The 18229-nt window shown below is 40.7% G+C and overlaps 1 protein-coding gene and 1 long non-coding RNA gene across 2 annotated transcripts in view; both read left to right on the forward strand.

Moving 5' to 3' along the window:
• The window catches only part of LOC118382633 (dynein axonemal heavy chain 5), a 150217-nt gene that overhangs the window by 4876 nt on the left and 127112 nt on the right, over positions 1-18229 (forward strand). Inside the window, 10 exon segments of the mRNA XM_052518232.1 lie at positions 101-287; positions 863-1028; positions 1359-1452; positions 1807-1905; positions 8668-8852; positions 16228-16347; positions 16519-16534; positions 16625-16714; positions 17336-17431; positions 17557-17670. Of these exon segments, the coding sequence (XP_052374192.1) occupies positions 101-287; positions 863-1028; positions 1359-1452; positions 1807-1905; positions 8668-8852; positions 16228-16347; positions 16519-16534; positions 16625-16714; positions 17336-17431; positions 17557-17670 (1167 nt within the window).
• LOC127919933 (uncharacterized) lies at positions 16701-17706 on the forward strand. Its single transcript, XR_008104557.1, has 3 exons — positions 16701-16714; positions 17336-17431; positions 17557-17706. It is a non-coding gene; the product is annotated as an uncharacterized LOC127919933 (long non-coding RNA).

An 18229-nucleotide genomic window follows, 5' to 3' on the forward strand; every position in this document is an offset into this window, starting at 1 on the left:
ATGTAAGTATTCAGCGCATGTGACATATACAGTTTGATTTGAACTCTCCTATATCTCCTCTACTTCAACCCCAATAAATGTTTTGTTCCATCCTCACCAGAATTGGGGCTCCATGAAGGATGGACTTCAGAATGCTCAGATTCAGGACTTCCTGAGTTCAGTGGACAAGTTCATTAGCAACCTCTCCTCTGCCAGACTGAATATGGAGGGAAGGTTCCATCTCCACAGAGTGGACACTGGACAGAGCCTAAGCAGCCTGCTAGGCCCAGCAGACTACACAGCTGCAGGTATAGATGTTACCTAAGTTATGGTTTTGATGTTTAAGTGTTTGTGTGTGATTAGCGACTGTCCACTCTGTTGTATGTTGTGGGAAATGTGTTCATTCTTACGTATTTGCCTGTCATTGTTATGCCGAGCAATTATTCCTCCCTAGGGATTAATACAGTAGATTTTATTTAATTTAATTGGTAGTCCTGTGCAAAGACCCTCTCTGAAAAATCTATTTGAGTAGAATAGACAATGTATAGTACAGCACATGCACAGGAGGCTGCTGAGGGAGAACGGCTCAAAATAATGGCTGGAATGGCACAAACGGAATGGCATCAAACACATGGAAACCATGCGTTTGATGTATTTGATACCATTCCCCTGATTCCGCTCCAGCCATTAACACAAGCCCGTCCTCCCCAATAAAGATGCCACCAACCCCCTGGGAGTACATCCTACAAGGGCAGATACTGGACATGAACAAGCATCATAGAGAAATGTCAACGTCAGCGGTACTGCTAAGCTCATACTGCACATGAGAAAATAAATGCTCAAAGTAAGTCTGTAACATAGACAGTTTGTCTCTTCCCTCAAGCCAATAACTCCGAACTGGTGGAAGAGCTGGAGGGAGTTCTCCTTCACTGGGCCCACCAGATCGAACAGGTGCTGACGGAGGGCGAGCAAATGAGGAAGGAGGCCGATGACATAGGGCCCTCTGCTGAACTGGAGCATTGGAAAAGCCGCATGACCACTTTTAACAGGTACCCATACTCACTTGTCATGCCACCCACCAGAACAATTCCCCCTTTTTCTGACACAAGTGTCAACTCCACACTCAGTCTGTCTCATTACAAAACCTTAGAACATCTGTTACATTTACGTAACTTAGCAGACATTAGGGTCAAGTGCCCTGCTCAAGGGCAAGGCCCTTTCGATTACTGGCCCAATGCTCTTAACTGCTAGGTTTCCTGCCTATTCCAATGAATTGTTCTGTTATGCTGGCCAATATTTGTCTGAATGCTGCATGTCTTGTTCGGTGTGTTGGTTGAGTGCACACTAGTCTATATTGATTGTGATCGATGTTTTCTCAGCTTAATGGATGAGATCAAACGACCCCATGTGAAGAAGGTTATTGGAGTGCTGCAGGTGGCCAAGTCAAAGACACTAAGGACTTGGAGAGAGCTGGTCAGTTTCACTCTCTCTATTTTCTATATACTCTATATGTAAAGGCAAGCATTTATTATCAGTTGCATTCAGTCATTTTGAACATGGATATTTTGAAATCAGGTGTTACTTTTTGGACTAATGCTCATATATGCTTATAATATATATGCATATAATGCTTCAACTGCACCGTTGGTTAAGGGCCAGTAAGTAAGCATTTCTCAGTAAGGTCTACTCTTAATAAATAACGTTTGATTTGATATCCTGCTACAGAGTACAGTGATTTTTATTGTGCATTTCTCACAGTTCAGTGGGGTTGTGTGGAAGTAAAAATCAAGTCCTGTAGAAACATAACACAAATCTTATCTGTGGTAGGATGGAAACATCACTGTTGTGGCAAATGAAGCAAAAGACAATATGAAATACCTCTACACATTGGAGAAGTTCTTTGGCCCACTTGGAAAGTGCACTCCGGTAAGAACTTTGACATCACACAACATTTTATTGGTTGCATTCACATATTCAGCAGATGTTATTGCAGGTGCAGCGTAGTGCTTGTGTGGGATTCCTAGCTCCAACAGTGCAGTAATATCTAACAATACACAACAACACACACAAATCTAAAAGTAAAAGAATGGAATTAATAAATATAGAAATATTAGGACGAGCAATGCCATATTCGGAGTGTGTATATATATATATATATATATATATATATATATATATATATATATATATATATATATATATATATATACAGTTAATTACATTTTAAAACATACATATAGACTTTATATTTTACCTTTATTTAACCAGGCAAGTCAGTTAAGAACACATTCTTATTTTCAATGACAGCCTGGGAACAGTGGGTTAAATGCCTGTTCAGGGGCAGAATGACAGATTTGTACCTTGTCAGCTAGGGGTTTGAACTCGCAACCTTCCGGTTACTAGTCCAACACTCTAACCACTAGGCTAAGCTGCTGCATGTGATGGGATGAACAGACATTAAGCTGCCGCATGTGATGGGATGAACAGACATGGACAGTATGTGATGGGATGTACATGGACAGTATGTGATGGAATGTACATTATGGACAGTATGTGATGGGATGGACATGTGATGGGATGTACATACAGTATGTGATGGGATGTACAGACATTATGGACAGTATGTGATGGGATGTACATACATTATGGACAGTATATGGTGGGATGTACAGTATGGACAGTGATGGGATGTACATACAGTATGTGGGATGTACATACATTATGGACAGTATGATGTACATACATTATGGACAGTATGTGATGGGATGTACATACATTATGTATGTGATGGGATGATGTACATACATTATGGACAGTATGTGATGGGATGTACATACATGGACAGTATGGGGACATTATGGACAGTATGTGATGGGATGTACATACATTATGGACAGTATGTGATGGGATGTACATACATTATGGACAGTATGTGGTGGGATGTACATACATTATGGACAGATGGTGGGATGTACATACATTATGGACAGTATGTGATGGGATGTACATACATTATGGACAGTATGTGATGGGATGTATGTGGACAGATGGGATGTACAGTATGGACAGTATGTGATGGGATGTACATACAGTATGTGGTGGGATGTACATACATTATGGACAGTATGATGGGATGTACATACATTATGGACAGTATGTGATGATGGGATGTACATACATTATACAGTATGTGATGGGATGTACATACATTATGGACAGTATATGTGATGTACATACATTATGGGACAGTATGTGATGTACATACATTATGGACAGTATGTGATGGGATGTACATACATTATGGACAGATGGTGGGATGTATGTGATGGGATGTACATACATTATGGACAGTATGTGATGGGATGTACATACATTATGGACAGTATGTGATGGGATGTACATACATTATGGACAGTATATGGTGGGATGTACATACATTATGTGATGGGATGTACATACATTATGGACAGTATATGGTGGGAGTATGAGGGGATGTACATACATTATGACAGATGGGGATGTACATACATTATGGACAGTATGTGATGGGATGTACATTATGGACAGTATAGTATGTACATACATTATGGACAGATGGGATGTACATACATTATACAGTATGTGGTGGGAGTATGGACAGTGATGGGATGTACATACATTATGGACAGTATGTGATGGGATGTACATACATTATGGACAGTATGTGATGGGATGTACATACATTATGGACAGTATGTATGGTGGGATGTACATACATTATGGACAGTATGTGATGGGATGTACATACATTATGGACAGTATATGGTGGGATGTACATACATTATGGACAGTATGTGATGGGATGTACATACATTATGGACAGTATGTGATGGGATGTACATACATTATGGACAGTATGTGATGGGATGTACATACATTATGGACAGTATGTGGTGGGATGTACATACATTATGGACAGTATATGGTGGGATGTACATACATTATGGACAGTATGGTACAGTATGTGATGGGATGTACATATGGACAGTATGTGATGGGATGTACATACATTATGGAAAGTATATGGTGGGATGTACATACATTATGGACAGTATGTGATGGGATGTACATACATTATGGACAGTATATGGTGGGATGTACATACATTATGGACATTATGGACAGTAGTATGTGATGGGATGTACATACATTATGGACAGTATGTGGTGGGATGTACATACATTATGGACAGTATGTGATGGGATGTACATACATTATGGACAGTATATGGTGGGATGTACATACATTATGGACAGTATGTGATGGGATGTACATACATTATGGACAGTATGTGGTGGGATGTACATACATTATGGACAGTATATGGTGGGATGTACATACATTATGGACAGTATGTATGTGATGGGATGGGATACATACATTATGGACAGTATGTGGTGGGATGTACATACATTATGGACAGTATGTGATGGGATGTACATACATTATGGACAGTATGTGGACAGGTGGGATGTACATACATTATGGACAGTATGTGATGGGATGTACATACATTATGGACAGTATGGGATGTACATACATTATGGGTATGTGATGGGATGTACATACATTATGGACAGTATGTGGTGGGATGTACATACATTATGGACAGTATGTGATGGGATGTACATACATTATGGACAGTATGTGATGGGATGTACATACATTATGGACAGTATGTGGTGGGATGTACATACATTATGGACAGTATGTGGTGGGATGTACATACATTATGGACAGTATGTGATGGGATGTACATACATTATGGACAGTATATGGTGGGATGTACATACATTATGGACAGTATGTGGTGGGATGTACATACATTATGGACAGTATGTGATGGGATGTACATACATTATGGACAGTATATGGTGGGATGTGGACAGGTGGGATGTACATACATTATGGACAGTATGTGATGGGATGTACATACATTATGGACAGTATGTGATGGGATGTACATACATTATGGACAGTATGTGGTGGGAGTACATTATGGACAGTATGTGGTGGGATGTACATACATTATGGACAGTATGATGGGATGTACATACATTATGGACAGTATGGACAGTGATGGGATGTACATACATTATGGACAGTATGTGGTGGGATGTACATTATGGACAGTATGTATGTATATGGTGGGATGTACATACATTATGGACAGATGGGATGTACATACATTATGGACAGTAGTATGTGATGGACAGTATGTGGATGTACATACATTATGGACAGTATGTGATGGGATGTACATACATTATGGACAGTATGTGATGGGATGTACATACATTATGGACAGTATGTGGTGGGATGTACATACATTATGGACAGTATGTGGTGGGATGTACATACATTATGGACAGTATGTGGTGGGATGTACATACATTATGGACAGTATGTGATGGGATGTACATACATTATGGACAGTATATGGTGGGATGTACATACATTATGGACAGTATGGACATTATGGACAGTATGTGATGGGATGTACATACATTATGGACAGTATATGGGATGTACATACATTATGGACAGTATGTGATGGATGTACATACATTATGGACAGTATGTGGTATGTGATGGGATGTACATTATGGACAGTATGTGATGGTACATACATTATGGTATGTGGTGGGATGTACATACATTATGGACAGTATGTGTGGGATGTACATACATTATGGACAGTATATGGTGGGAGTATGTGGACAGTATGGGATGTACATACATTATGGACAGTATGTGGTGGGATGTACATACATTATGGACAGTATGTGATGGGATGTACATACATTATGGACAGTATGTGTGGGATGTGATGGGATGTACATACATTATGGACAGTATGTGATGGGATGTACATACATTATGGACAGATGTGATGGGATGTACATACATTATGGACAGTATGTGGTGGGATGTACATACATTATGGACAGTATGTGGTGGATGTACATACATTATGGACAGTATGTATGTGGACAGGTGGGATGTACATACATTATGGACAGTATATGGTGGGATGTACATACATTATGGACAGTATGATGGGATGTACATACATTATGGACAGTATGTGATGGGATGTACATATATGGACAGTATGTGGGATGTACATACATTATGGACAGTATGTGGTGGGATGTACATACATTATGGACAGTATGTGGTGGGATGTGGACAGATGGGATGTACATATGGACAGTATTATGGACAGTATGTGATGGGATGAACATACATTATGGACAGTATATGGTGGGATGTACATACATTATGGACAGTATGTTATGGACAGGTGGGATGTACATACATTATGGACAGTATGTGATGGGATGTACATACAGTATGGACAGTATGTGGTGGGATGTACATACATTATGGACAGTATGTGGTGGGATGTACATACATTATGGACAGTATGTGGTGGGATGTACATACATTATGGACAGTATATGGACATATATGGACAGTGGGATGTACATACATTATGGACAGTATATGGTGGGATGTACATACATTATGGACAGTATGTGATGGGATGTACATACATTATGGACAGTATATGGTGGGATGTACATACATTATGGACAGTATGTGATGGGATGGACAGTATGTGATGGGATGTACATACATACATTATGGACAGTATATGGTGGGATGTACATACATTATGGACATGGGATGTACATACATTATGGACAGTATGTGATGGGATGTACATACATTATGGACAGTATGTGGTGGGATGTACATACATTATGGACAGTATATGGTGGGACAGTACATGGGATGTACATACATTATGGACAGTATGTGGTGGGATGTACATACATTATGGACAGTATGTGATGGGATGTACATACATTATGGACAGTATGTGGGATGTACATACATTGGGATGTGGGACATACATTATGGACAGTATGTGGTGGGAGTATGTGGTGGGATGTACATACATTATGGACAGTATGTGGATAGTAATGGGATGTACATACATTATGGACAGTATATCTGAGGAATAGTATATGTACAGCAATAGTTAAATAGGGTGGCCTTGACTAGAATACAGTTTTTACATGTGAAATAGGTAAAACAGTAAGTAAACATGATTAATTAGGGATGATGCGAATTTTCGCAGCTTTTTGTAAAAAATGGCATGGGATGTACAACATTTCAACGTCCTGCTACTCATGCCAGGAATATAGTATATGCATATGATAAGTATGTGATGTATAGAAAACACTCTGAAGTCTCTAAAACTGGTTAAATCATGTCTGTGGCTGTAACAGAACGTGTTTAGGAGTAAAAATCCCAAGGTAAACTGTTCACCAGTAAAAACACAAAACAAATATTCATCCGCCAGTCAATGTATTGTCTATGGCGATAGAAAATAGATGAGGTCCCGTTTACAATGCCTACAGCTTCACACGATGTCGCCAGTACTGGCATTTCATTGCATGTTTATCCTTGGTGGGATGACGTATAGGCACTTCCTGTCTTGGGGTCCACCGAGGAAGTTATGAAAGTGAAAAAATGGATGTACATACATTATGGACGATGCTTTCAAGACTTGCTGCTATCGAATACAGATCGTACATACCCCGTGATTAATTTGATCGATTATTAATGTTTATTAATACCTGAAGTTGGTTTACAAAAGTAGTTTGAAGTGATTTGTAAAAGTTTATGTACATACATTATAGGCAACTTTTTTAATTTTAAAAAGTGACGTTGCGTCTTGTAAAGGTGAATTTTCCCTGGATCAGACATAAAGGGACATTTTGGGTATACAATGACAGTATGTGGTGGGATTTAATCAGTATGTGGTGGGGTACATACATTAAAAAGACCCAATTGTGATGTTTATGGGACATATAGGAGTGCCAACAAAGAAGCTCGTCAAAGGTAATGAATGTTTTATATTTTATTTCTGCAGTTTTGTGTAGCGCTGGCTACCACTAATTATTTTGTTTAGGTCTCGTTCAGGTATTTCGGGGTACATGCTATCAGATAATAGCTTCTTATGCTTTCAGTATGTGATGGGATGTACCGAAAAGCATTTTACAAATCTGACATGTTGGCTAGATTCACAACGAGTGTAGCTTTAATTGAGTACCTTGCATGTGTGTTTTAATGAAAGTTTGAGTTTTATCGAGTACTACAGTTGGTGCTCTGAAATTTCCGCTGATTTTGGTCCCTGTACAGGGACTAGTGACAGTGACTACGTTCAGGGCAGGGTAGTACCGTGTGGAGGCTGGCTTGTGACAGTGACTAAGTTCAGGGCAGGGTACCGTGTGGAGGCTGGCTAGTGATAGCTATTTAACAGTCTAATGGCTTTGGGATCAAATCTGTTTTCAGTGATATCAGGGTGGGTGGAAATATGCAATAATACTATATATTCTGAGAGCTTCTAAGGCTAGAAATTCTAATGCTTATGACTTTAACCATTCAGATTAATGCTTTTGCAAAGTGCAAACAGTCCTCACAGCCTTAGCTCATGTATGTTTATATGCAGATCCTTGGAACTGTGCATACCACAAACAAACATAAGATATAAGACGACAATACTAAAACACTGCACCTGTATGATGTACGACCAATTAGACAAGACCTGTTACTGTTTATTACCTCTTCTAGACGACCATGTTGGAACACATTCCCAGACTGATGAACAGCATCCGTATGATCCACAGCATCTCCCAGTACTACAATACCTCAGAGAGAATGACCTCTCTCTTTGTCAAGGTCACCAACCAGATGATGATTACAACCTGCAAGGCCTACCTATGCCAGGATGTGGCCAAGGTCTGGGATCATGACAGGTATTTATCCAGTATGTGGTGGGATATAATCATATATGTGATCACTGAAGGAATTGAACCCACAGCCTAGGCATTGCTAGCAGCACACTCTTAGCAAATGAGCCAGACAGCTGGCTTTCATCCTCCCTGGTACAAAATCAATGATGCTCTGCAATTTTTCTGGTCTGCTGAAGTTAACATGTATTACATGTCCTTAGTAGTGTTCCTGCCTGGTTGCTACAGAAACACGAGTGGACATTATTAATGTTTTAAACCTGTATTGTTATATTTATGACATGTTGCATTCTTAACATAAAACAATTCCCCTTGTTATACAATTTATATATATCTACAGTGGGGGGGGGAGTATTTAGTCAGCCACCAATTGTGCAAGTTCTCCCACTTAAAAAGATGAGAGAGGCCTGTAATTTTCATCATAGGTACACTTCAACTATGACAGACAAAATGAGAAAAAAAAAATCCAGAAAATCACATTGTAGGATTTTTTTATGAATTTATTTGCAAATGATGGTGGAAAATAAGTATTTGGTCAATAACAAAAGTTTATATCAATACTTTGTTATATACCCTTTGTTGGCAATGACAGAGGTCAAACGTTTTCTGTAAGTCTTCACAAGGTTTTCACACACTGTTGCTGGTATTTTGGCCCATTCCTCCATGCAGATCTCCTCCTTTGTATTTGGTGAGTTTCTTCTCGGCAGATCCTCTCAAGCTCTGTCAGGTTGGATGGGGAGCGTTGCTGCACAGCTATTTTCAGGTCTCTTCAGAGATGTAAGATCGGGTTCAAGTCCGGGCTCTGGCTGGGTCACTCAAGGACATTCAGAGACTGTCCCAAAGCCACTCCTGCATTGTCTTAGCTGTGTGCTTAGGGTCCTTGTCCTGTTGGAAGTTGAACCGTCACCCCCGTCTGAGGTCCTGAGAGCTCTGGAGCAGGTTTCATCAAGGATCTCTCTGTTCTTTTCTCTGTTCATCTTTCCCTCAATCCCGACTGGTCTCCCAGTCCCTACCGCTGAGAAACATCCCCACAGCATGATGCTGCCACCACCATGATTTACCATAGGGATGGTGTCAGGTTTCCTCCAGACGTGACTTTTGACGTTCAGGAAAAATAGTGCAAACCTGGTTTCATCAGACCAGAGAATCTGGAATCCTTTGGGTGCCTTTTGGCAAACTCCAAGCAGGCTGTCATTTACCTTTTACTGAGGAGTGGCTTCCGTCTTGCCACTCTACCATAAAGGCCTGATTGGTGGAGTTCTGCAGAGATGGTTGTCATTCTGGAAGGTTCTCCCATCTCCACAGAGGAACTCTGGAGCTCTGTCAGAGTGACCATCGGGTTCTTGGTCACCTCTCTGACCAAGGCCCTTCTCCCCGCTTGCTCAGTTTGGCTGGGCGGCCAGCTCTAGGAAGAGTCTTGGTGGTTCCAGACTTCCATTTAAAAACGCTGAAGGCCACTGAAGGCCACTGTGTTCTTGTGGACCTTCAATGCTGCAGACATTTTTGGTACACTTCCCCAGATCTGTGCCTCGACACAATCCTGTCTCTGAGCTCTACGGACAATTCCTTCGACCTTATGGCTTGGTTTATGTTCTGACATGCATTGTCAACTGTGGAACCTTATATAGACAGGTGTGTGCCTTAATGGAAACAGGATGCACCTGATCTCAATTTCGAGTCTCATAGCAAAGGGTCTGAACACTTACAGTATGTAAATAAGGTATTTCTGTTTTTTTTTATACATTTGCAGACATTTCTAAAAACCTGTTCTCGTTTTGTCATTGTGCAGTATTGTGTGTAGATAAATTAGGAAAAATGTAATTTAATGCATTTTACAAAAGGCTGTAACGTAACAAAATGTGGAAAAAGTGAAGGTGTCTGAAATGCACTGTGTGTGTATGTATATATATTGTATATATATATTGGGGTCACTTAGAGGCCATTGTGGAGACCAGGTCATCTGATGCAGCACTCCATCACTCTCCTTCATGTTCAAATAGCCCGTACACAGCCTGGAGGTGGATGTGTGATGGTGTGGGAGTGCTTTGCTGGTGACACAGTGAGTGATTTATTTAGAATTCAAGGCACGCGTAACCAGCATGGCTACCACAGCATTCTGCAGTGATATACCATCCCATGTGGTTTACGCTTAGTGGGACTATAATTTGTTTTTCAACAGGACAATGACCCAACACACCTCCAGGCTGTGTTAGGGCTATTTGACCAAGGTCTTTTTGAGGGCTATTTGAGTGCTGCACCAGATGACCTGGCCTCCACAATCACCCGACCTCAACCCAATTGAGATGGTTTGGGATGAGTTGGACTGCAGAGGGAAGGAAAATCAGCCAACAAGTGCTCAGCATATGTGGAAACTCCTTCAAGACTGTCGGAAAAGCATTCCTCATGAATCTGGCTGAGAGAATGCCAAGAGTGTGCAAGGCTGTCATCAAGGCAAAGGGTGGCGAATTTGAAGAATCTAAAATCTAAAATCTATTCTGATTTGTTTAACTCTTTTTGATTACGACATGATTCCATATGTGTGTGACTGACGGTTTCAAATCAGTCTTATGTAGCAAAATATGAAATTGTGTTTTTTACATTGGATAAAAGTAGAGACGCAACGCTACAAAATGGTATATCATACACTACAGTTGAGGAACAATGGGGAAGAAATGTGGCTTTGGAAGTTGATAAACGTGATAAACTATAGCTAACCAAGCAAATAACTCTTTCTGTCAAAATGAGAAACGTGTAATATCTGAAAATGTATCTAGCTAGACTATCTTATACATCATTCATGGTTGAACGCGTCTCCTGTCGGATGCCATGATTGTTTGAAGACATAATCCAGAGACAGGTGTTTTCTCCATCTCCTTAGCTATCATACTCGAATTCCACTGATTTCAAAACTCAGTCCTCCAGAAAGGTTGCTCACTTTTTCCGTGTTTGAGAAGGCATTTCTGCCCCAAAAAAACACATTTTTATTTTTAAAAAGTTTACATTAGTAGTGACCCGTGAAACAGTGTTATAGAAAATAGTAAAAATAAAGAAAAACCCCTGAATAAGTAGGTGTGTCCAAACCCTTGACTGGTACTGTGTGTGTGTGTGTGTGTGTGTGTGTGTGTGTGTGTGTGTGTGTGTGTGTGTGTGTGTGTGTGTGTGTGTGTGTGTGTGTGTGTGTGTGTGTGTGTGTGTGTGTGTGTGTGTGTGTTATATATATAAAGTCAGAAGTTCACATACACTTAGGTTGGAGTCATTAAAACTTGCATTTCAACCACTCCAGAAATCTCTTGTTAACAAACTATAGTTTGGGCATGTCGGTTAGGACATCTACTTTGTGCATGACACAAATAATTTTCCCAACAATTGTTTACAGACAGATTATAACACTTATATTTCACTGTATCACAATTCCAGTGGGTCAGAAGTTTACCAAGTTGACTGTGCCTTTAAACAGCTTGGAAAATTCCAGAAAATGATGTCATGGCTTTAGAAGCTTCTGATAGGCTAATTGACATGATTTTTCATTTGAGGTGTACCTGTGGATGTATTTCAAGGCCTACCTTCAATCTCAGTGCCTCTTTGCATGACATCATGGGACAATTAAAAGAAATCATCCAAGACCCCACAAGTCTGGTTCATCCTTGGGAGCAATTTCCAAATGCCTGAAGTTACCAATTTCATCTGTACAAACAATAGTACGCAAGTATGAACACCATGGGACCACGCAGCCGTCACACTGCTCAGGAAGGAGACGCGTTCTGTGTCCTAGAGATGAACGTACTTTGATGCGAAAGTGCAAATCAATCCCAGAACAACAGCAAAGGACCTTGTGAAGATGCTGGAGGAAACAGGTACACAAATGTCTATATCCACAGTAAAATGAGTCCTATATCGACATAACCTTGCAAGCCGAAGAACACCATCCCAACTGTGAAGCATGGGGGTGGCAGCATCATGTTGTGGGGGTGCTTTGCTGCAGGAGGGACTGGTGCACTTCACAAAATAGATGGCATCACGAGGAAAGAAAAGTATGTGGATATATTGAAGCAACATCTCAAGATATCAGTTAGAAAGTTAAAGCTTGGTCGCAAATGGGTCTTCCAAATGGACAATGACCCCAAGCATGCTTCCAAAGTTGTGGAAAAATGGCTTAAGGACAACAAAGTCAAGGTATTGGAGTGGCCATCACAAAGCCCTGACCTCAATCTGTCAGGAGGAATGGGCCAAAATTCACCCAACTTATTGTGGGAAGCTTGTAGAAGGCTACCCAAAACGTTTGACCCAAGTTAATCAATGTAAAGGCAATGCTAACAAATACTAATTGAGTGCATGTAAACAGCTGACCCACTGGGAATGTGATGAAACAAATTAAATCTGAAATAAATCATTCTCTCTACTATTATTCTAACATTTCACATTCTTACAATAAAGTGGTGATCTTAACTGACCTAAGACGGGGAATCTTTACTAGGATTAAATGTCAGGAATTGTGAAAAACTGAATTTAAATGTATTTGGCCAAGGTGTATGTAAACTTCCGACTTCAACTGTATATATATATATATATAGACACACACAGTGGCAAGAAAACTGTATGTGAAACCTTTGGAATTACCTGGATTTCTGCATAGATTTGTCATAAAAGTTGATCTGATCTTCATCTAAGTCACAACAATAGACAAACACAGTCTGCTTAAACTAATAACACACAAACAATTATACGTTTTTATGTCTTTATTGAACACACTGTGTAAACATTCACAGTGCAGGGTGGAAAATGTATGTGAACCCTTGGATTTAATAACTGGTTGACCCTCCCTTTTGCAGCAATAACCTCAACCGAACATTTTCTGTCGGAGCAGATCAGACCTGTACAACGGTCAGGGGGAATTTTGGACCATCCGTCTTTACAAAACCATGTCAGTTCAGAAATATTCTTGGGATGTCAGCAGCAAAGCAGCCCCAAACCATGATGCTCCCTCCACTATACTTTACAGTGAATTAAGTTTTGATGTTGGTGTGCTGTGCACTTTTTTTCTCCACACATAGGGTTGTATCTTCCTTCCAAACAACTCAACTGTAGTTTCATCTGTCCACAGAATATTTTGCCAGTAGCGCTGTGGAACATCCAGGTACTCTTTTGCAAACCTCAGATGTGCAGCAATGGGGTTTTTTGGACAGCAGTGGCTTCTTCCGTGGTGTCCTCCCATGAACACCATTCTTGTTTCGTGTTTTACGTATCGTAGACTCGTCAACAGAGACGTTAGCATGTCCCAGAGATTTCTGTAACTCTTTAGCTGAAACTATAGGATTCTTCTTATCCTCATTGAGTATTCTGCGCTGTGTTCTTGCAGTCATCTTTGCAAGACAGCCACTCCTAGGGAGAGTAGCAACAGGGCTGAACCATTTATAGACAATTTGCCTTACGGTAGACTAATCAACATCAAGGCTTTTAGAGATACTTTTGTAACCATTTCCTGCTTTATGCAAGTCAACAATTCTTAATCTTAGGTATTTTGAGATCTCTTTTCTTCCAGGGATGGTTCACATCAGGCAATGCTCCTTGTGAATAGCAAACTCACATTTTGTGAGTTTTTTTTAGGGCAAGGCAGCTCTAACCAACATCTCCAATCTCGTCTCATTGATTGGACTTGAGGTTAGCTGACTCCTGACTCCAATTAGCTTTTGGAGAAGTCATTAGCCTAGGGGTTCACATACTTTTTCCAACCTACACTGTGCAAGTTTAAATGATGTATTCAATATAGACAAGAAAAATACAATAATTGGTGTATTATTAGTTTAAGCACACAGTGTTTGTCTATTGTTGTGACTTAGATGAAGATCAGATCAAATTTGATGACCAATTTATGCAGAAATCCAGGAAATTCCAAAGGGTTCACATACTTTTTCTTGCCACTGTATATATACTGTATGCCATAATTATACCACATTATACACATAAATATACCTCATATTAATCAATCTCCATGTGTGACAAATTAAACCCTGAATAAAAAATATAGATTTATTTTGCAATCTAACAAACTGCAGCTATAAAACCGTTTCGACCTATTTCCGTAAAGTAAGTAAGCCTCTGAGATTGAAGTAGGGATGCAGGCAATTTTTCAGCACAGTCATGGTATGCAAGCAATATTATATGTCACCCAATAACTTATTGCAGAAAGTGGCCCTGCTTTCCAACTCAGACTCTAAACTGCACTACTATGCTCATATTTCAGGACAAATCTACTCTGAAAAATTTTGCTTCATTCATAAGTACATTTGTCTATTCTAGAGGACTGTAACGGCGTTCTTCGTTTGTAGAAAGAGAGTCGGACCGAAATGCAGCGTAGTGGTTACTCATGACTTTAATGACAAGCGACACATGAAATAACGATACAAAATACAAAACAACAAACGGAACATGAAACCTATTACAGCCTATCTGGTGAAACTACTAAATACGGTTCCCAATCAGAGACAACGAGAACACTCTGACTCTGAATCGGCAAGACGGAGTGGCAAGACAGGAACAATCACCCACAAAATACAAAAGCGGGCTACCTAAATACGGTTCCCAATCAGGAACGAGAATCACCCACAAAATAGCTGCTCTTCCTCCCGGGGAAGGACTGCCCGTTCCATGATCTCGCCATCACGGTTGACAACTCCATTGTGTCCTCCTCCCAGAGCGCTAAGAACCTTGGCGTGATCCTGGACAACACCCTGTCGTTCTCAACTAACATCAAGGCGGTGGCCCGTTCCTGTAGGTTCATCCCAACATCACGACCCTGCCTCACACAGGAAGCGGCACAGGTCTTAATCCAAGCACTTGTCATCTCCCGTCTGGATTACTGCAACTCGCTGTTGGCTGGGCTCCCTGCCTGTGCCATTAAACCCCTACAACTCATCCAGAACGCCGCAGCCCGTCTGGTGTTCAACCTTCCCAAGTTCTCTCACGTCACCCCGCTCCGCCTCAGGCAGCCAAGCCCATACAACACCCCTACTCAGCCGCAATCCCAATAATACAAAAAACCCAATACGAAATACAACAACATAAACCCATGTCACACCTGGCCTGACCAAATATATAACGAAAACACAAAATACAATGACCAAGGCGTGACAAGGACATTCAAATGAAAGCAGTTAATTTTACATTTTAGCTTCCAACTAATCAACAATTATGGTGATGCATGTGAGGTTATGTTTAAAATTGTTCTTAAGTAAAGTAAACCTATGACTGTGCCAAGCAACTATTGCGAAATAAATATTATAGTATAATTATATTATTCACACTCTGGAAGGATTTCTATGCCTTATTTGTTAGCATATGGAACCGTGTTACTGAAGGAGGTCTATGTCATGTCTCCTCTCAGAAATGAGATGTTGAGGAGGATCAGAGAATGCACACAGCTCAACCAGGAGTATCAGCTGTGCTTCCAGAGGGTGCGAGAGAAGCTTCGGGACAACCTCAACGACAAGCAGTTTGAGTTCAGGTAAACAAAACAAAAGTAGACGAGCTGGAGAAATTAGACCCGGGTCAATTACCTATGCTTTTCTTTTCCTATTCTCGGTTACATGTAAAAAACTGTTTTTTTAAACCAATAAAATAGTTCAAAAACGAATTGAGTGCACCTCAAATAAACACTTCATCTGTGTCACTGCAGTGAGAATTACATCTTGGCAAATTCGACACATTCTGCAAGCGACTGGAGAAGATTGCAGACATGGCCTCCATTTTGGAGGACCTCGCATCTCTGCAACACATGAAAGTGGAGGATCGAGAAGATCTTTGTTCGCTATCAGACCATTGTGACCACCACCAAGTCCAAGACCTACAATGTGCTTGACCGCAAGTTGGAGGTGCTATTTTATTTATATATTTTACCTATATTTTACAAGGCAGGTCAATTAAGAAAAACATTGCATTTACAATGATTGCCTGGCAAGAGACATAAAGCCTCCTGTGGGGCAGGGGGTGGGGATACAAATAAAACACAGACGGAAGACACTTGGCAACAGTACAGATACTGTACATCACCAGACAGACAGTGGAAGCAAAGCACATCACGACAAGAAAGGCATCGCCGCACGACATGAAGAGAGTCCTGTGGCAACAAGCACCATGGCACAAACAATGTTAAGGGCAGACAACAGAACAAGAGAAAACAACAAAGTGTCAGACCACAATACAAGTAGCATAGCACTACTGAATAGCCAAATGGACAGATAGAGGCAACAAATAATAGCAGCGCAAGCAGCCAGTCAGAAAACAGAGTGAGAGTGTCCATGATTGAGTCCTTAATATCAAATGTATGATGAAGTGCTGGTTGTAAAAACAGACGATAATCTGGCTATTACAACTGCCATAACTCCATGAAATTGTAATATAATGGTTTCTCTGAGGGTTTTAAGTTGATCAAAAGCGTTGTATTGAATTGCCTCTGAATTGTATGAGTGCTACAGATCCTGCTCTTTGCTCAGTTTGACAGTGACTACACAGAGTTCAAGTTCCAGATCCAAGGACTCTTCCAGTCTCTCCAGTCATTGCTAGTGGCCTGGTTTGAGCAGTCACTAACCGTGAGTTCTCACTGATCCAAAAGTCTCTATGACATCTAAGGGTACCAACTAATCTCGAATTGTAAAGCATGTTTCTATGATGATTCGTCGCCTTTCACCTCGCTGAATTCTTTCTCTACCATTAGACTGAGCGAATGCTTGACCTCCTCTCCAAGTTTGAGAATGGCGTCGGTAAGCAGCTGGACCTCACAGACAAATACATGGCAGTACTGCAGCGCTATAGCCGAGACCTGGAGCTTGTCAGGAAGCTCTATCAAAAGCAGAAGGACAACCCTCCCATTCCATGAAACATGCCTCCTGTGAGTCCATGTAGTCCAACTTTTCGTAAATGTGCTGCACATAGCAAATTGGTAGCATTTCATGATAAAGCATGATGAATTATGTGTTTTTGTTCCAGCATTCAACTTACACATTCACTGTTTTGTTATAGTATAATGTACTCAGTCACATTTCACACATTTGCTGGCTGGCCACAGAGCTATGCAGCACTTCCTCAGTTAAATTTGATGTGGGGTGACTATGGTGTTAATGTCAACGCCTGTATGAAAGAGGATCTAAAGCAGGGCTCTACAACCCTGTTCCTGGAGAGCAACCGTCCAGTATATTTTTCACATCTGATTATAATAATTAGCTGGTTGATGAGATGAATCCGGTTAGAAACAACCCGGGTTGGAGTGAAAACCTACAGGAGGGTAGCTCTTCAGGAACAGGGTTGGAGTGAAAACCTACAGGGGGGTAGTTCTTCAGGAACAGGGTTGGAGTGAAAACCTACAGGAGGGTAGCTCTTCAGGAACAGGG

The sequence above is a fragment of the Oncorhynchus keta genome, chromosome 4, assembly GCF_023373465.1.
Source record: "Oncorhynchus keta strain PuntledgeMale-10-30-2019 chromosome 4, Oket_V2, whole genome shotgun sequence".
NCBI classification, from domain to species: domain Eukaryota; kingdom Metazoa; phylum Chordata; class Actinopteri; order Salmoniformes; family Salmonidae; genus Oncorhynchus; species Oncorhynchus keta.